The sequence below is a fragment of the Copidosoma floridanum genome, unplaced genomic scaffold (genome assembly GCF_036245765.1).
Source record: "Copidosoma floridanum isolate Cflo_tuat_1 unplaced genomic scaffold, Cflo_Japanese_pri ptg000028l, whole genome shotgun sequence".
Lineage (NCBI taxonomy): Eukaryota > Metazoa > Arthropoda > Insecta > Hymenoptera > Encyrtidae > Copidosoma > Copidosoma floridanum.
This window is the reverse complement of record NW_028321905.1, coordinates 624975-647172: the sequence shown is the minus strand read 5'-3', so window position 1 is coordinate 647172 and position 22198 is coordinate 624975. Positions and strand designations below refer to the sequence as shown.

The 22198-nt window shown below is 30.6% G+C and overlaps 1 protein-coding gene across 2 annotated transcripts in view; it reads left to right on the top strand.

Moving 5' to 3' along the window:
- Positions 1–22198, top strand: part of cic (Putative transcription factor capicua) — a 1044991-nt gene that overhangs the window by 595520 nt on the left and 427273 nt on the right. For both annotated transcript variants that reach the window (XM_089595817.1, XM_089595818.1), the window contains one exon: positions 10564–10844. In XM_089595817.1, coding sequence (XP_089451943.1) covers positions 10564–10844 — 281 coding nt within the window. The remainder of the gene's footprint in view (positions 1–10563; positions 10845–22198) is intronic.

The window sequence follows — 22198 nt, the reverse complement described above, 5'->3', positions numbered from 1 at the left end:
CATCTCTTTCAGTCAGAAAATATACATTGTGACGTCCTAAAATGATATATCACAAGATATAATTAGCATTACAAAGAAAAATCTTAAAATATTTTTGAACGTGCTAGATGAGTAATATCAGCAACGCATACTATATGTTCACCCTTTCTTGTCTAGATACCTACCGTACAAACTCAGATAATACGTTAACTGCATCCATATATCTTTATATGTTGTCTAGTTAGAAGGATACTTACGGGTTGATGGGTACACATGCTTACAGGTGCTTAAATTACGCGGTTAATACCTTGATCGAAACTCGAGAGTCTTGACGCAGATTCTCCTAGTGTGCTTGCGCATTTAAACGTCTTGATAACATAACTATAGTCTGGGCATTAAAAGCCCTTTATCAAGTGTGTTGCTTTAGCTAGATCGGTTCATTACATTCTCAGCTGATGCCTAACTGGTAACGTCGTACTGCGGTTCTATGTACTTGGTAAGAAGTTTGTTCTGCACTCGTACTGTTTTTCTCCGTAACGATTCACAAGTCAAGGATATTTCTCGATACGTATGGCTCAAATTTTTCACGCTAAGAAAATATCCACTAAGTAAAAATCACATTTATAGAGCGTTAGCCTCACATATCTCGGACTTCGTCGCTCTGCGCGTGTCCATTAATCTTGCCCGAGATTTTGTTATTGGCATGCTTCTGTATTCTTTTTTAAAACTAAAGTATACACATTCCTTTTTGTGGAACGTGTCCCTATTCACTGAACATGAAAATTCCTATACTTGTTATGCAAGAAATTTTACAAAATTATGGTAGTTGTATACTTTATTTATCTCTATGAATTCACAAGACAAGTTTTATTATACATACGATGAAAAAGCAACTTTAAAGATAATTCCATAAATAGGGACAAAGTCGGACACAACCTATCTTTATAACTGTACATCTTATAGTACCAAACTTTAACAAGTAGTTTATACAATTCTAATGAACAAATGAACGTTTGAAATTATTTCTGTTAAATACAGTAGTGTTATGTATATGAAAAAACTTCAATTCTCTTATAATATTATACTAAATTTATATTTATGTTTTTAAAAGTTTCATAAATAAGAACATAATTCTGAAACAATAGGCACAATGTTTCATAATCATGTACGTTTTGTCTTATTATCTTTTTATAAACAAAATAATTCAACAATTTAGAACCATATTTTAAAATAAGAATAATAATAGTAAATTTGTATACATAGATCACCAGTGAAAACCAAAATTTCCACTATTAAATCCCGCAAATAACAAAAGAAATTTTAAGAAACAAGTACCAGGTGGGATCAAAAAGTAAGGTGACTTTTTGAATTGCGCGCGCTCTTTACACTCTAAGTTGAAAAATTTTTTTCATTATGTTGGTACACTAGTCACGATCATATGTTCATAGTTTTGACTATATAGCATGTGTTATTTTTATGTGAGAAACTTAAAGGTTAGACTCGTGCTTGCGTACTGGGCGATTTCTTTATGTTGAAAATAATGGAGCAAAGAGTTTGTATTAATTTTTGTGTAAAAAATGGTATAAAGTGCTCAAAAACTCTTGAAATGTTGACAGTGGCCTACGGTGAGTCAACTATGAGCAAAAAAAAGTTTATGAGTGGTATAAGTTATTCCAAGAGGGCCGAAAAAATGTTAATGATGAACCTCGCTCTGGGCGACCCAGCATGTCAAACACCGACGACATGTTCAGAAAGTGAAAAAAATGGTGCTAAAAAATCGTCGAATCACGATTAGAAAAATAGCTGAAGATCTTGACATATCGTTTTGCTCATGCCAATCAATTTTGATGGATGTTTTGGGTATGAGACGTGTATCCACGAACACCGTGATAATGCACCTGCGCACAAGCCCTTATTAGTTAGTAGTTTTTTGGCCAAAAACAGTACTTCCATCATGCCTCAGCCACCATATTCACCAGACTTGACCCCCAGCGACTTTTTTCTCTTCCCAAAATTGAAAAAGCCCTTGAAAGGACGAAGATTTTCCACGATTGAGGAGATTAAGCCTACATAGCTGGAGGAGCTCAAAGATTACTTTACAAAATACCCAAAATAGCATTTCAGAAGTGTTTTGATGACTGGAAAAAGCGTTGGCACAAGTGAATTATATCTGAGGGGGGTTATTTTGAAGGGGATAACATAGTTTTAGATGAATACATAAATATTTTTTTATAAAAATAAAAAGTCACCTTACTTTTTGATCACACCTCATATAATGAAATTCGTGGTCATATTAGGGACATTCACCTTAAAGCAATCCAGCAAAATTATGATAATACATGATTATTTGTTATTCTTGACATTCTTTCTGATAACTATAGAATTATGTTGTGCACTTTTATTTTTACTATACGACGTTACAACATAAACATATAATCGGAGTAAAAGATGTATTGTTTTATTAAAATATTATAATAAACGTTCATAAAATATTGACAAGTGAAAGAGGATTAAAAACTTAGTATTATCAAGCACGACTGTTTATTCAAATAATTATTTCTAGGCACTATGGCTGACCGTTCTACATGTTGTTTTGGCACCTACATCGTATATTAATGTTTGAAAACATTTGTTTACATAAATTTAATTCGTCATTCGGCTTACGTTTAACTTTTTTTAAATCATAGTACGGTTATGAAAAAAATGAGCCTACAAAGATTATTTGGTAGTAAATTTTTAACAACACATCATTTAAAATATAGACAACAAAACGTTTCTATCTTGATAAAAGAGCAACAGGAACAAAAAAATAATCAAAACAGTTTTTCTAAAGAAAAACAAAATATTCAGACTCACAAAAAAGTAAAGATTTATCGATGAAAAAAAATTGCCTCTTACTTCCTTCTAAAACGCCTTCTTATATATAATAATGTATGTACTAAGATACAAATTCTTTAGTCATAAACTCTTATACAACATTTAGTTCACTGACGCCTTTTTTGAAGTTTTAAGCCTTTTTTTTTTCAAATTGTCTATTACTATATAAATAATGTATAAAGATTTTGATATCCAAGAAACAACGAAGAAGCAGCCAAGTTTTCAGCGATTTTTCACCTTACGCGTGTATCATAAAAGGGCCAAATTCTAACTCAAAATCCAAATCGGAGGCCCTGCTAAGAGTGATACAAATAGATATACATTTTTTATATAATAATAAACAATGTGTATCATTTTTAGTGGGGCCTTCGTTCTGAATTTTGAATTATGAAAGGCAGAATTCGCAATTTGGCCGTTTTCGATGTACGCGTAAGGTGGAAATCGCTGAAAACTTACCCGCCCCTTCGTTTTTTCTTGGATATTGAAATTGTTATACATTGTTTATAGAATAATAAAAGATGTGTATCATTTTCAGTGAGGCCTCCGATTGGATTTTTGAGTTACAACAGCCAGATGTCGCAATTTAGTCGTTTTCGATATACGCGTGTGGTGGAAAATCGCTGAAAACTTACCCGCCCCTTCGTGTTTTCTTTAATATTTAAATTTTTATATATTTTTTATGTAACAATAAACAACGCGTATGATTTTTAGTGGGACCTTCGATTTGGTTGTTGAGTTACCAAAGCCAGAAGTTGCAATGTAGTCGTTTTCGACGTACACGTATGATGGAAAATGGCAAGTAAATTACTCGCCCCTTTGTTTTTTCTTGAATGTTAAAATTTTTATACATTGTTTATGTTATAATAAATAATGTGTGTTGTTTTTAGTGGGGCTTTCGTTCTGGATCTCGAGTTATGAAAGCCAGAAGTCAGAATGAGTAGAAAGTTAGCATAGGCACATATATAATATTTATGGGTTTGGATATAATTATGGAAAATTACCCTTTTTACGACTTATATATATTATTAATAGTATGTAATACTACTCTGAGGTGTTCTGTAACATCTTAGCTTCGCTTTAAACAGATTAGTTTAATTTTCAAGTTTCGTTCCCGGAACGTTCCAAACTTCCGGTCATTGAAAATCTCTGAATTTTTGATAACTTGCGTTTAGAAGTCTTTGACATAAAACATTTGTTACAACGGTTTGTAACATTTATTTATGGTATGCTTTGATTGTATGTACTTTACTTATCTGTCTACGTCTTGTGCTAAATATTTTTGTACTCACGATTTCTAGTATGAACTCGAATCATGAAGTTCTCTTCCTTTTAAACCTTTTTTTTTAACACCTTATCGCATTGTTTTGTTTATTTCTATAAAACTATCCTCTTTGTATTACAGCAAAAATTAATGATATGCATATGATTTTTTATCTTAAAAATATAGTGTTTTAATCGAAATTTTTATATTTATGTATATTTGTTACGTAAATATTTTTAACATTATTAGACATACTTTGTTGAATGCTGACTTAAATAATTATCGGCTGGAATAATGCGGAAATTGTAGCTGTTAAATACCGGTAACGATGTTGTGAGGGGTATTTCAAAGATTTTAAAGGCTTTAGGTATTTTCCTAAATTAATCATCGAGAATAAGAGGGTTAGGTTAGGAATCTTTATTCTAGAAGAGAGTTGAAGACTTGTAACTTGCTCTTTCTCAATCACTTTATAATTTGAAAAAAAGTAAATCTGTTTATTTACTTATTATATGAATTTTTTCTTTTTTTTTATTAATTTGCCAACCTTAAATTTATAGCGTATACTTTACTTTTGCTTATAAAAAATTTTAATTTTATTTATAACTTTTTTATAAGTTTTAAGCCCATATAATTTATTTTCTTGTCATTGTTTTCCGTAGTCCTGACATTCTGTAGTTCATTTGAGAATCAGTTGAACCTGTAGAATCTATTAGGGATTGAAATCATGCAATACTTGATATATTTGTTTTCTCATTTTTATTGCTGCCTGAAAATAAAAGTGTTTTTTCCACCTTATTAGGGGTTTAAAAATATTTCTTAGGAATTTATTTTGTGTTATTTATTTTTTTTTTTTTTACTGATGTCAACATTATCATTAATTTATGTGCACCAGCTCTTAGACTTCAGCTTAATTTTGGATCACTTAAATATATATACACACACACACATATATATACATATATATAAGGAAGTTGAGGTTCATTAATTAATAAACACAATATGCTTCTCTGTAAATAAAATTGACTTTATTTATTGTTTTGTTCAACTATTCCTTTTTCGTACACTATTTACAAAGGATAGATGTTTCACACGAACTTACCTGTAAATAAAAAAAAGACAATTAATGTTTTTTTAATTAACTTTTCAATTGCCTGGGATTCTGTTCTGTCTCTGAGTTAGCACTGCTGAGCCATGCCTTTATACAAGCGGCTACGTAGTGCCTCTACGTGTCAGACTCTCGTATACACTTTCTGTGCTTCTATTGGGCTACGTACCAACTCTACGTTTGTCGTTCTCTTATCTCTTAACAACTATATTCTTTGAGTGCGCATACGGCGTACTAAATTCAAATGAAAGAAACTACATTTTCTTCACATATATAGCTGAATAGCTTTTTGATACAGTTAAAAATGGAATTATAATATTTATTTGATAATAGAAGACAAGCGTTAGTCCGTTCCATCTTATTTTGGATTTTTAATTTTTTTTTTTTATTTTCAAAACACCTTTAAAACAAAAATCACAAGAATAAACATTTTCTAAGTTTCGTGATAATTTTTTGGTATCGACGTTTAGATTTGCTTTTATCCTTATATTAAGTAAAATATGCTTTGATTACTTTTTTCTTAATTCCAAAGTTCTCCCACTTGCTACAAAATGTTTGTATACATTTTTTAATTTTTTTGTTGCTATTTTAATTTACTTCTCTGTAAGTATTTTTGTCTTTTTCTCTTCCCCTAGCCATTCTATATGCATCTATCTTCTTATACTCTTGCCTTTTTTATGAATGAGTTCTGACGAACTGTGCGTATGATATGCTTTGTATTAATGTGTTACTCTATATATATATGCTATCGCCATTGGCTTTAAAAACGGCATTAGATTTATTTTGAATTAATCTCGTATATAGCAATAGAGACACCTTTATGTTATACAGTTTTTGAACCATAAGAGTACTATTGTAATATTCGCATGAATTTTGCAGAGGTACTATTGTTTTATTTTTTAATTTTAGTGTCTCATCTTTTTAGAAGTAAGCATTTCTTTCCTTTACCTTATACAACTCAATTAATAATTTCAATTAAATAGTATTTCCTCAACTGACTTCAACTTTAACTGTTTGTCTAACTGTGTGACTGTACTTTTGTCTGTACTGTCTGTTGTGTATTATGATTCTGCTCTCACTTCTCTGTTTGTATCTCTGCCAGAACTTTTTTATTGAATTAATTTTTTGAAAATAGCAGAAACTTAGACTTAAAACATTTTATTTATTTTCACCTTATAACAAGAGTAGTTATTAACCAAAACAGGACCATAAAGGGGATAGTTTAAAATTAAAAGAGACAAGAATTTTCAAGGAAGACGACAAACTTATAGTCTCTACTGTATTCCTATCATTAATTATGAATTATATAAAGTGTAGATAAAATTAATGTAACCCGTTTAACGGTAACATTTAACAACAAATAACATTTAGATATAGATCCAAAAAAATCGACATCTTTCAAAATAATATTAATAATAATAAACAAAAAATTATTCATATAATAAGTTTTTTTTACAATATTCGGCTGCAGTTTCCAAATACAAACTAGTTAAATTTAAACTATTGACTATACCATTAAATTTTGTACTAATAATTCGTTATTTTACTAATCATGTTTTTGTTGTAAGAATATTAATATCTGTTAAAAAAATGGCTTACCAGGAACGATGAGACTAACAAAAAAAAGATCTGTTCATTCTGCGGCTCCAACGTCGATCTCCTTTATTCTGGGATGATACATTTTTTTACCTTATCGGCCATTAATGCTTTTATAAATACTTTTCCTCTCTGTTATATTATTTTTAGTCCAAGAAAACTTTAGTGATCAAGCTTTACAATAAAAAATTATCATAAATTCATGACTTAGTCGAATTTTAATTTTTGACTAGACGGTCAAAAATTGCACTTATAAATCTAAATCTCACCAATCTCTATACATCGCTTTTAATGCAAAAATAACTCACCTTTCTAGAAATATGGAGATCTTGATCAGCGCCTGGGTAGCTTTCTCATGAGCCTTTCGATTTTTAGATTATGATATACTATTTTATTTATTAAAGCTCAGTTTATTGAAAAATGTACTTATTTTCTATTAAGGTTGCTTATGCGATTCGTGTCGTACATGCAGTAGTTAGAGGGCAAAGGCCCTCATCAAATAAACGTCTTTCGACGACTAATTTCTTAACAAACATGCTTGCTGTTACGGAAACTATATTAAATATTAAGAAATGGCCAGAGGAGAACCAGAAAATGGTAATTGTGAGAATAGATAGATGTTTTCTAAGCATTGTGTACCAAGTGCATGGTGTTGCAACGTGGACCTGCAGATCCAGTTATAGCAGTATCGGGAAAGATTATTATTTTTTACTTTTGATTTTCTCTTACTTTAATTACTCATTCTTAGGTTCTTAGGAGCCTAATAATCTCTTTATAAGAAAAACACATATGTATCATCCATAATCTTCAACGTATATCAATTACTGGAAATTCAAAGTGATCAGTGATCCGTTGGGGGCGAAATGTAAGAAAATAAATAAATACAAGTAAAGTGTATTTAAATTTTCTTGCGTTGATTTATTGATGCGCAACGTTTCGCTGACAATATGCGTCAGCCTCATCAGGCTACAAAATTAAAATTAAAAACACACAATGAGTGATCTGGAAGGCTCAAACACAAAAATAAAATAAATTTTAATATAAATTGTTACCGCAGGTACGCGAGAATTCGTAAGTTTGGTTGACTTACTCGTCACCTGTCGTGCTGTCGACTGACAATAAATTACAACAACAAGCCAGCGCTTATATAGGCGGAGCCGCAAAGGTAGACGGTAAAGGGCGATGAACTCGATCGGGACATTTAAACTTTCGTAGTAAAGGAAGGTATGCTCTATTAAAGGAAAGCACATCCTCCTTTCTATTGATGTTGTGTTTGTCGAGTTTTATATAAAGCATTTCGGAAATAATTCTTTTTTTATAATTGGATTCTTTGTCAAGGATTTTAAAGTTATCCCAATCGAATTCATGGTCAAAATTGATTTGGTGTGCACAAACAACGGAATCGGAGTTTTTACTTTTCATATGTTCACTGATGCGGACCTCCGCCGCTCGCTTTGTTTCACCCATATATGACGCAGGACAATTTTTACAATAAAACTTACATACTACATTTGTCTGTTTATGTTTATTTGTTGTATCTTTTCCTAAGCGGACGATATGCTGCAGTTTATTGTTAATAAGAGGGTAAGTGTGAATATTGTAGGGTTTTAACATGGTTGAAATTTTTTCAAAATTATTGTCAATATATGGTATGCCAATTTTGCAGAGAGGGTAGGTGTTTGTAGTGCTTCTGTTATGATTACTATATTTGTGTCTTTTTAATCTGACCTTTATGTTTTAATTAATAAAGTTAAAAGGGTAATTGTTTTTTATCAACAGGTTTTTCACCCTAGCAATATTCACACCGTGAAAACGTGTCCTGGCAAGTACGATCGCCCTATCAACCAAATTAAAAACAACATTTCTCTTATAGCTAACTGGATGACCAGAAAAATAATTTAAGATTCGTCCGGAAGAAGTAGGTTTTTCAAACCAGTCAAAATTGAAATAATTAGAATTTCTTATTATCGTCAAGTCTAAAAAGTTGAGTTTCTTGTCAATCTCCATTTCATATGTAAATTGTAGTTTGGGATGATATGAATTAAAAATATTTAAAATTTGGTCAATATGGTCAACATTAATAAAAAGTAATACATCATCCACGTAACGAAAACAAAAAGATGGAATAATATTATAGTAATTTTTTAAGATGGAGTGACAATCATTTTCCAGGTCGTCCATTACAAGGTCAGCAAACAAAGGTGAAATAGGAGAACCCATTGGCGTGCCGAAAATTTGTTGATAAAAAATGTTGTCAAAAGTAAAAAAAGTATTATTGAACAAAAATTCTGTACATTGTCGAATTTCATCCACCGGGATTTGACATTTATTTATTATGGTCACAATACATCGATCGATGCTCCGTAGTACCAACTCTAGAGGAATATTAGTAAATAGGGAGCTGACATCTAAAGACATTAGTCTATAATAAGTAGTGAGTTTTATATTTTTTAGTTTGTTTTTCAATTCAAAGCTATTATTAATGTGTGATATTGGAACGTTGACTGACTTCTTGAGTTCATCGTAAATTACTTTTGCTAGAAAATATGTAGGGCTATTGATAAGAGAGACGATAAGACGTAAGGGGGCATCGACCTTGTGAATCTTCGGCAAGCCATAATGTTTGCTGACTTTGTAATGGACGACCTGGAAAATGATTGTCTCTCCATCTTAAAAAATAACTATAATATTATTCCATCTTTTTATTTTCGTTACGTGGATGATGTATTACTTTTTATTAATGTTGACCATATTGACCAAATTTTAAATATTTTTAATTTATATCATCCCAAACTACAATTTACATATGAAATGGAGATTAACAAGAAACTCAACTTTTTAGACTTGACGATAATAAGAAATTCTAATTATTTCAATTTTGACTGGTTTGAAAAACCTACTTCTTCCGGACGAATCTTAAATTATTTTTCTGGTCATCCAGTTAGCTAACAATTTACATAAAAATTTATTGTATTTTTGTGTTTCAGCCTTCCAGATCACTCATTATGTGTTTTTAATTTTAATTTTGTAGCCTGATGAGGCTGACGCATAATGTCAGTGAAACGTTGCGCATCAATAAATCAACGCAAGAAAATTTAAATACACTTTACTTGTATTTATTTATTTTCTTACATTTCGCCCCCAACGGATCACTGATCACTTCGAATTTCCTAATTCACCGGAGGGCACTGATATATACTAACAAATCATATATCAATTACTTTTAAAGTGACAGTAGACTTTTTTACGATTTTCGTAAGACTGCGACTTGAAAGTAGCAAGTTTAAAGCAGTATTATTATTGTTAATATTATGAATAATTATATTATTCCTTTGACATATTTTCTCTGCATGATATTTAAATTTTGGAGATTCTTATCTTGATAGTAAATAACGTCTGAGCCACCTTAATATTTATTTATACGACTACTACAAATTTTTTACATTCATATTGACTTAAGCAACATCTTGTGTATTAAGAGTTTAATAATTTTTGCTTTATTGTTTTGAGCGTATTATATAGGTGTTAGAAAATTTCACTATACGATTATATCTACTCAGTTCACTCAGTCTATTCAACTACACGAGTACATAAAAAATTTTAAGACGGATTCTATAAGACAAACTATAGTATAAATTTATTTGTTCATTACATACCTGCGGAATTTGGAGTCATAACTTTTTTACACATATATATTAGACACATGATCTTAATTTTAATTTTCATAGTAATTTTATAATTACAGCTTTCAGTTGGAATAAACATTCTCTTGAACAAGAAAAAACTACTGTTGATATTGCTGTTTCATTACCTGTGCTAAGTCCACCTTTAAGTGCTCCACCAGTACCTTGTAACTCTAAGACTTGTAATGATAAAGATATACCAATACTCCAACAAGATGAAGATGATGATGATGTTTTTGAATCTGAAACATCTACCTTCCGTTGCATTGAGAATAATATAAGTAAGAGACGAAGTCAATCATTAAGTGCTCTACAGTCCAAAGAACCTAAAAGCCCATCAAAGGTACGTGTGCATAAAACTACAAACTATGACCTTAAATGCATTTTTTAAGGTCTTTAAAAATCGTGCAAGACTTTTTCTCCTCTCTCTCTCACTTTCTCTATTTTTTAAGAAAAATTTTCGTACTATTTGCTTCAACCCTGACTTGTACAAATTTTTTTGTATCCAGGCTATCCGTAATTGGTCAAACATCCCACCTACTATTCGCTTCTTACTGACTTTAAATGCTTTAAAATAGCTCTTTGTGTATGCCTATTGAGTAGCCCACAGAATCATACATTTTTAAAATGACGTTGACCCTACTATATTCACCGTACGTTGCATTAATTCTTATTTTAAGCATGTAAAAATATTTTTGGTTATCATGTGCTATTCTATGTCGCATAGTTGTTATTTTATTATTAATATATCGCTTCTTCTATTGTATCTATCTAAATTAAATATTTTATCCACGGAGAAATTAGTGTTGAATTTATTTTTACTTATTGTTATAATGTTATAAATATAAATCTTATGAGTCAAATTAAATCGTTCTTTTTCACTCTTTGTATTATAAAAATTAATGAAGTTGAAGTTTAATTTGAATGTCTCTATTCCACCCTATTTTATTCGCAAGTCTCAAATTTTTGGACCTCTTACTCATACGAATTATGCACAGGGTGATCAGGATCTTGATTCTAAAAGTAAAGATGTCTCAAATTAGATTTTATAACCTTTATGAGGTTTCACATCATCTTTACGTATAATAATTACTATTTTAATGTAAAAATAAAAAAAATTGAATTGTGAAAATCCAACACCTCATTAGAAGCAAGCTGAATACTTTATTTACTTGCCTACAGCCAGACACTGTAACATTAAATTATTATTAATCTGAGTAGACATAATGCTTTCGAGGCAGAACTTACAACTATTAGTAGTTTGGAATGAAGATACGTCAATTTTTAATTATACGTCACTGTTAACTTATACATAACTTGTACATAAGTCTGATTAGAGAAAATTAAACGATGCTTATTCGGACGAAACTTTATTTTAATTATTATTTTTGTTCCTGAACTGTAAAAAATAGAAATATGTTAATAGGTTCGATGAGTGGAAGGAAAAGGTAATGTATTCATGCTTACCTGTGTTTGCTGGATTAGGAGTACAATTAAATCAATTAATCAAGTATGCATATAATTCTTATAAGTAGCGAAAATACAATCAATTTACAAAGTATTTTTTATCAGATAATGATATTGTATTACGTGTACATGCATAAATGTATTGGTTCAAGAATTGAAGAAATACCGGAGAAAGAAAGAGATGGTCATATAGTTATAGAAGACAATGTGTGCACACTATGTAAGGATTTTAAATCTACAAATCCTCCGGAAACTTTTAATTTTTGTATAAGTAAGTTGTTAAAAAAAAAGAAGAATAACATTGTAATAAAAAAGTGGAAGATGTGATTCATTGGTAATAAAAAAGTATGTGAATCTGAAAATAAAAAAACTTTAAAGTATTAAGAAAATTTACATAAGATGTACAGTTTTTCACTACGTATAATAGTTATTTTAAGTAAATACACTGTTTTTTAAAAAAGTTTATTATTCCCTTCTTTCAGAATTAAAATTTACTTGTCATCTGGTAATCTTTTTACGTACTTGTTTTCTTATTGTGCCAAACAAATTATACAGGACGTTTATCACACATAGCGTTTTCTGTAAGATCTTCCTAAAACTTCAACAGAATATTTGTAACGATATTAGAAACTCCCTCGTAAAGTTTAAAAAAATTGTTATAAATTTAACGCGTTACATTATAAAGGAGGCACATATAAATATAATTTTCCAGAAAAGGCTTATAGAGCTTGTCCAATTGTTTTTAGGTGTCGTAATACCAAAAAACACATTTTATATCAGACTTTTAGAGAAATTAACAAGTTATTTTTTCACTTCAATAAATTAACAGATTGAGGTACATGTATGTAGGTATTCTCGTCCATGCAAAATAGTTGCCAGTATTGCCCAATGCTTACTTCCCCCTCATCGCTCTCTAGTTTTCCCCCATCTACTATGATAAACGTCCTTAAGTACTATATCTGCTGTCGACAGTCTGACTGATGATGAAACGAAATAAGTTGGTGTAGTTATGAAATATATCTTAAACATTACATAACAATAACTAAAACCCTTTATTATGGACGAAGAGCTTAATAATTTGGCAGTCTCTCCCTACATACTAAAATTCAGCAGATAATACGTTGGTAGTTGAAGAAAAACTTTTTTTTCTACGCCCCAATTCTAAAATGTCTAAATTTGTCTTAATATGATCTTATTTGTTCATAACTCTCTACAGAAAACTCCAATTTTTCCTTTTTTTTTAAGTGAAACTTCTTATGTTGGGCCGTCAACAGCTGCGTGAGGGGAAATACGTTACGAAAAAACGTAGCCACTTACCCTACAGCCCAAGCCCTCTCCTTAATCTCCTCTTTTACATACTTCCTTCCGCTTCGTCTCTCTCTTTTGCAGCGCGCGCCACTCTAGCTACTATCTACCGTTCCATCTCTTTTTCTCTCGCATATACGCCCGCGCCGCTTGCTCCCTTCCCCTCAGGCTGCTACTATACCTATATATGTATACACATATTATAGGTATGTTATATATATGTTTCTACGCTACGAATAAACACTAAACCGATGCGCTTGCTCAAGCTGAGGTATAGGTATGGAGAAAAAAAAAAGAGATAAGAAAAAAAAACAACAGCTGTACCTATTCTTAAGACAAAGTATACATATGTATTTTGCATACATATATATGTGTTGCACGTCCCGGTCATTACATGCATGTTCATATAAAATATAAAAAATTATTGTTTTTTACTTGCATAAAAGTATTACTTTTGATTAAATGTAAAAGTTAGGTAGGCACTTTATCGAAAAGAGAGACTATAACTGTCGCAAACTCAACAATAGTTATAATATAGATAATCTTCACGTAAACAGTGAAATTAAGCGGCTATGTCTGTTATAATATCTTGTAAGTTCAGAGCTTATTTATAACTTATTAACACAATGTATAAGTCGAGCTTGCTTGTATATTGATGAAGTTGAAATTTTGATGTGATTTGAGCACTGACAGGTCTTACCATTAGGCCCCGCAGCGTCAAAGCTTTTCTTACTACTAACTTTTATTTTCTACGGAATTAATTCCATATTTTAAGATTAACTAAAAATATTCGTTCTGCTCAAGAACGAATTTAAATATTGAGCGTTGGAGGCGAGAGGCAGCGGGAAAAGGTAAATTACGACTTGACCCCAAAAACTATATAATATGGGAAGATATTTGTTTTCATGTGGTATAATGATTTTGGAGGGTCATGCGACCCCTCTCCACACTGCCAGTCAAATTTTTGTACAGAAAACTCTAATGTTGTGAATTAATTAACATTTTATCCAAAAAAATAACATGATAATTTTATCATATTTTATGGTAAGAAATTCAACCAATTTAGTGGTAACTGGAAAAGTAAATGCAGAAAACAAAATTATACCTGGAAATTTATCGTTCAATCTTTGTTCAAGTATCCGTCAAAATCAGTTTGCAAGTGTACATCTCCTAATTTATATTTACTTTTAAAAATATCTCTACTGTATTGAATTTTCTAGGTTATAACATGAAAAATTTATATGAATACAAAATTTTAGCAAATTTTTCTTTCACCTTGAGATTTTGCAAGGGGTTGGATTAATTTTTTAAAAATCTCTAATACATTTGAAAATTATATTGTTAAAAACGAATAACATAACGATACATCATACTAAAACAAAAAAACCGTATATGATTATGTTAGATATTCAAACGGTGGTCCTCGCCAGTAACCCTACGTACCACGAAAAGACAAAAATCTACTGTCTCACTACACTGTCTTCAACCTAGACAGTGCATAATGTACACTAAAAAAAATACGATTTATAACCGTTTACGAAACTGAAGAGTTCAACTTTAAGTTTATTTTCATAACATGAATTTATAAACTTTTATATTATTGCTTTGAGGGCTGACACATTTAAAATGATGTATATTAGGAGACAAATATCTATTATCAAATAATTTTTTTTAAAAAAACATGTACATAATAATTAAAACTATTTTTATTAATAGCAATAACGCTGTTAAAATAAAATTCAAGAAAATTAATTCAAGGAGAGAAATATTTAACATCAAATGATTTAAGATTTACAAAAACGTAAAAGAATCGTGGTGGTACACATTAAAGTATAGTTTTTATTTCAGAGAATCTTATATCGTTCGTATAAATATTAAAATATTTATAAAATTTTGTTACAACGACATAAGCTAAAATTAAGATAAGTATATCCGTAACTCTTATACGATAATTTTTTAGCTATCTACATGATGAAGTGACATAATTTAAAAAATTTCTATTTATAGGAATAGATTGATTTAATTCGTAATTTAGTCAAAATTAAGATTTTTTTTTCAAACTTCATTTAACGACAGAAAATATGCATTACCTGTATTTAGAATTATTTTTGCCTTAAACTTGTATTTTTGCTTTTTAACTTTGTCTTCAATCTTCTTCAATTGCATGTAAATTTTATAATTTATCTTTGAATAGTTCTTAAAGTACATGTTTATCTTTAAAAATATATACTTCAATCGGATCCGCAACAGATTTAAAAATTTTAGTGAGGGGTCGGCACGAAGAGCGTGATTAAGTTCACTAGTATATATAAAGGGGTATTGGGAATTATTCTCTCTCTCTCTTTCTCCCGGTGTGTGTAAGTGTGTGAATGTGTAGGTAATACACATACACACACACACACACACACATATATATATATACTAGTGGAGATTCGTCCTTCTGCGCAATTCGCGCACCAACCCCCCAAAAAATGTTTAAAGCTTGAAAACTCAATAGCTACATACAATTTAAATGTGTTATTTACAAAATGATGGACTTGTTACATAAAACATCAATTGTTACTCAGTTTGTTTACTTTTTTTAACGATGTTTCTAATATTCCAATATACTTAAAATATACGTACAACATTCAGTTTCGTATAACATCATTTTATTATATCATAAATACATCTTGTATTTGGAATTAAAGTATTCGGAGATGGAAATTTTATCATCAAAGCTTTTTTGTAAAAGAAAGATGTACATATCCATATAATCATATTAATTCAAATATTTATTAATCAATATCTTATATTATTATAACATAGCAGTGATATGGTATTTAGCACGCAAAATATGAGTATAAAATTTTATGATTATGAAATCAGCATTTAAAAGTATACGACGATTTTGGTAATTATAAGCTTTCTAGTACGAAATTTCAGGCTGTCCGGTTCTTTAAATTTGTAAAATTTATTTTTTACCACAATTCAAGATTTTCAAGATAAATCTCAAAGTTATAATGTTCATAAAGAATTTCATATTATGAGCATTTAATTTTTTTTTCATTTAAAAACTTAATAGTACAGTGTCCTTATAAACTTTGACAAACAAATAATAAAATTTAAACCGGTTCAAAAACTTTTTGCCATACAACGTTTTCAATGTTTGCTTAGTTGTTGAAATTATTTTGTATAAACATATTCTTAGGATTTTTACATATTGATACCAATATGTATAGTTGACCATGAGAAAACAAAATCTTTTTGTAGTAAAATCTTAAAAGACTTTGAGTAAAGCATAAATAAATAAATAATCTTTTAACCACCAAGATAAATAGTTTTATATAGTGGAACTTTGCTTAAAATGCTCTACACAGTTAATTTTATAATGTAACAGTTAAGTATAAAATTTACAGTATAATCATAATAACGCCTTGTGCAACGTTTCTCTATAAATAAAATATGACTTTAAATTTCTTCTTGAAGAAGAGATAAATCATAGCAATAAGAAAGTTTTGTCTTGAAGTAATTTAATAATGGAGCAGATTGAAAACAATAGATTAACACATATATGACACGTACACCTGTATACACATCAAGGTCCGAGAAAGACGGTATGATCTTTGTCAGGTTCCATGAAAGTAGTTTAGGGGGCGGTGGGAGGTTACGAAAAAATACTTAGGGGGTCTGTGAGGGGTGTCGGGAAAAACTGCGATATGTCAAAGTAAGAGAGAAAATAAAGGGTTTTTACTTTATTTCGTGCGGGGCAGTAGGGGCGGTGTTGGGTTCATGAGGGTCTGTAAAGGGCTACGTGAGGGTGTCGTTATAGTGTCAATATAGTCCAAGGAAGCACGAGATGGGATGATCGGTGCGGTAAGACATTCTTGTGGTTTTCATTGTTTATGGGACGTTCTTTGTCAAACGAAACAAAGATCTGCATAAAATTCTATAAGTCGTAAACAATGTTTTATGGGTACAAACCATAGCTTAGTTAGTAGGCTTTTTTTTGCCGTCTGGCTTTTTCCCAAAATTCAAAATGGCAGACCAATATGGTGGCTGCAATTAGTCAAAATCACTCTGAGGTAGCAGTTTAACGTCATTTAAAATAATTTTAGACTTTTAAAAATGTAAATCAAAACTCAATAATATGTTTTTTTCATTGCTAATCACAAATCTATGCTTATTTTTAATCGAGCACATCACTAATCCTTCCTAACCTCAAAAAAACTGTTAAAAAATGTAGTTTTGCGTAGTTTTTCAACGTTTTGCACGTCAAAAAATTCTTAAAAAGTAATTATGCTATGTATTTTTTATACCAAATCATAAATCGACACTCTGTTTTAGTCTGACATATCGCTGAATTTTCCTAACCTTAAGAAACTTTGAAATAAATTAGTTTTGCGTAGTTTTTGATCGTATTATGCGTCAAGAAATTCTTTAAAAAAATAACCATGATTAATTTTTTATGAAATGATAGAAAATATTTATCACTTTTCATTGCGCTGATTACTGATTTTTCCTAACCTCAAAAAAGTTTAAAATAAAGCAATTATGCTTCGTTTTTGATTGTTTAGAATGTGAAACAATTTAGCATAAATCGCAAATTTGTTTATTTTCACTACTGAAACGTAACACATATGTATATTTAATAGATAATATCGCTGTTTGTCACTAACCTTCAAACACTTTTTGATGAAGACGTTTTACTTGGTTTCAAACCATTTTCGACTGTTCTATCATTCGTATCGTATAAAGAAAAATCCAATGCACTTATACATATCTATTTAAAGAACAAAAGAATTATCATTTGAGAAATATATTTATAATGTTAAAAAAATAATGATAACATATCAAAAGTTTATGATTGAAAAAAAAAATAAGAGGACAAAAATATAATATCAGGAAGGTTTTTGCTGATGAATTGACAGCGGTTTTTGTTTTCTTAGCAATATTTAGTTTTTGATAGTACTTTAGTTGCACTTAAGTACCTAAATGCAGTCAGGGTATTTTTGGATGAGACCTCAAAAGCATGAGCTTTAGAAATTTGTGGTACTGCAGGTGCTGAAGACAATTTTTTTAGTAGTTTCCACATGTTTTATTGTAGTCTGGTTTAGTGTAGTGAGAAAATGTTATGTTGGGAAATGTGTTCTTCGCTTGGTTCAAAAGTTGATTAGAATTTAGGATAGCTTCATTCCCTTTATCTTGTAAGCTAGCACGTATTGCTTGACTCTTCATTGTTGCCCCTACTCCCTCAAAAGCTCCATTGCCGTGTACCGTAGCATTAAAATGCCATTCTACCTTAAAAAAAATCTTTTTGATGGTTAACTTAGTTAACTAATTGGTAACAGTTTTCAAAATGCTACACTGCTTTATCTGACACATAAAAAAGTTTTTATATTTTTGGGCATTTTTTTCGAGTAGCTGGAAGCACATACGATTGCGATAAATACACAGCTTTCGTATCATGAGTTGTGCAGTCAGGGAGTAATACAAAGCTATTGTGTTTTAACTCTTAGGCTTACATGTAATAAAAGACAGTAACATGTATCCTACACTGATCATTGTTGTAGTGAAATTGCTGAGCAGTGTTCTGTTCCAAGAATGCGTAATTTTCCGAATAATCTATTTCCAAGTGACCCTCATTTGGTTTTAAGTTTCTTTCTAGGTCTCTTATAAATTGTGATTGATTCTTTAAAAAAAATGGTGTGGTATCGAATTTTTGAGGCTCTGAGATGGATTATTAAACAGATTTTTTTAGCTGACTGAACTCCTTCGTTATCTGGTGTTCTAGAGATCCCTTCATCCATCAAATCATTTGATAAATTTACAGTATTTGAATAACTCTCCCTTCTACATTTTGAACACATAAAAGATTTCTTAGGAATATTGGAATGCTTCGATAAAAATGATTTGGAAACTTGTCGCAGCTCTTTTCCTTGATGCCCTTCCTTATCGAAAGGATAACAACATCTGTCTTAATGAACTTCTTAGAAAGACTGTGATATGGCTGACGCATAATTATTTTACACGAAATATTTGTTTCAAAACAAAAAATAACTGAATAAATCACTAAATTTAATCATCTGAAAGCAACATTATTAAACTCAAGATTAATATGGAAAACCTTATTTTGATCTAATATTTTTGTACCTCATAAAACGGGTAACATATAATTATAAATTTAACAAATAAGCTTCAAGGTTCTATAAGAGATTTAAAGCACAAAGTAGCACTCACTTGCCTTGCAAGCATATGCTGATTTTAGACTTGGGTATTTCATAAGCGTGGTGGTAGTTTAGGTACGTAGTTATTAGTAAAAAAAATTTTTTCTCTGTACATTTCATTTTGCATTATGGTATAGCCCTGATCTATGTACATTAAAAAAATTAATGAAGAAACAATGCATATGATTGTATTAATATGCATCAAACAAATTAGTAAAGAAAATATATTTTTTACTTACAAGCACGTACCTAAACTACCACCACGCCCTATGCTTGTAACGCAAGTGAGTGCTACTATGTGCTTTAAATTCTTATAGAACCTTATAGTTTATTTATGAAATTAATAATTATATGTTACCCGATTGATGAAGAAAAAAAATTTTAAACGACAATAAAGTTTTCCATACTAATCTTATTTATAATCATTTTTCTAAAGCTCATGCTTTTGAAGTCTCATATAAGAATACCCTAACTGCATTTAGGTACTCAAGTGCAACTGAAGTACTATCAACAACCAAATATTGCTACGAAAACAAAAACCGCTGTCAATTCATTGGCAAAAACCTTCCAGATATTAAATTTTTGTCCTTTTATTATTTTTTTTTTTTCAATCATAAACTTTTGATATGTTTTCATTATTTCTTTAACATTATAAATATATTTCTTAAATGATATTTCTTTTGTTCTTCAAATAGGTATGTATCAGTACATTGGATTTTTCTTTTTACGATACGGATAATAGAACGGTCGAAAATGGTATAAAACTAACTAAAATGTCTTAATCAAAAAGTATTTGAAGGTTAGTGACAAACAGCGATATAACCTATAAAATGTACATATGTGTTACGATGCAGTAGTAAAAAAAAAAAAATTTGCGATTTGTGCTAAATTGTTTCACATTCTAAGCAGTCAAAAACAAAGCATAATTGATTCATTTCTAAGTTTTTTGAGGTTAGGAAAAATCAGTAATCAGTGCAAAGAAAAGTGATGAATATTTTTAATAATTCTGTAAAAAATTCATGATGGTTATTATTTAAAGAATTTGTTGACGCATAATACGATTAAAAACTACGAAAAACTGATTTATCTGAAGTTTTTTGAGGTTAGGAAGATTCAGCGATATGTTAGACTGAAAAAGAGTATTAGTTGATGTTTTAGTATAAAAAATACACAGAATAATTATTTTTTAAGAATTTTTTGACGTACAAAACGATTATAAACTACGCAAAACTGATTTATTTCAAAGTTTCTTGAGGTAAGGAAGATTCAGCGATATGTCAGACAAAATTAGAGTGTCGATTCATGATTTGGTACGAAAAATACACTTAATAAATAATTAATTATTAAGAATTTTTCATCGTGCAAAACGTTGAAAAACTACGCAAAACTACATTTTTTGAAGTTTTTTAAAGTTAGGAACGATTAGTGACGTGCTTGATCAAAAATAAGCATAGATTTGTGATTAGCGATGGAAAATACAGAATATTAAGCTTTCATGCTAAAGCTTTTTGACTAATTGTAGCTGCTATATTGGTCTGCCATTTCAAATGTTGGAAAAAAACCAGATGGCAAAAGAAAGCCTACTTACTAAGCTACAGTTTGCGCCCATAAAACATTGTTTACGACTTATAGAATTTTGGGCAGATCTTTGTTCCGTTTGATAAAGAACGTCCCATGGGACGTTCGTGTGATTACATATATGTGTGTGTGTGTGTGTTTGTATGTGTGTGTGTGTTTGTATGTGTGTGTGTGCTTGTACAAACGGAACAAAGATCAATTATATATAATTACACGAGTTACACCTGCGCGCACACAGACAGACACATACCTAAATAATAAAAACCACAAGAATGTCTCACCGCGCCGATCTTCCCATCTCATGCTTCCTTGGACTATATCGACACCCTAACAAAGATTAGATCCATTCGTTTTTTCCCTATGTTAATTTGAATGGAAAATCCTGAGCGGTGCTAGTTTTGTAGAAGCTGTGCATTCGTTCAATATCACAGCAATATTACAGTATTAGGTAGATATGTACTTCATCGCATCGTGGTGAACAGTGAAAAACCCGTAGACCTATATCTGTATCCTAACTAGAGATACGATATTTGGCTGTTTTTTGAGTGACTAATTCTAGTATCAGAGGGGTGTGAGAAACTTGACGCCCTTGACGAAAATATCAAGGCCAATAGTAATGATCTTGTTTTCTAAGATCAGATCAAAATAAAAGAAAGCAGAGGAAGTGGGTGCGCAACACATGGTGGTCACAGAGACCATACGAAATTTGTCACTGACAAGTAGGGATCCCAAGAACATATCTCACGACACAGAGGTAAACATAAGACTTATGAACAAAGAAGCAGGTCTTTTTGCTGGCGAAAGATCCAAGTAGTGAAATTTAAGAAGAACTGAAAATATATGTGAAGCTAGAACAGACAAAACAAACATATTATGGACACCTTGGGGCATGCCAGATAAACAGAAAATACACAAACTACACACAACCACAACTACCCACGCAGATTGCAGAACGCGCAGCAAAACATTCTGCCCACGCTCAGCCATGTGACGGGAAACATCCCGTACTTTGTCAGGGACCTGGTCAACCTACCGCTATTTAAGAGAATGGTGCTAATGATTAGGACTGGAAAACGGTTTATTTTTTTTAGGCACTCTCGCGAATAGACTGAAAAAAGCAGCGGAAAATTTGGCTCCAAGA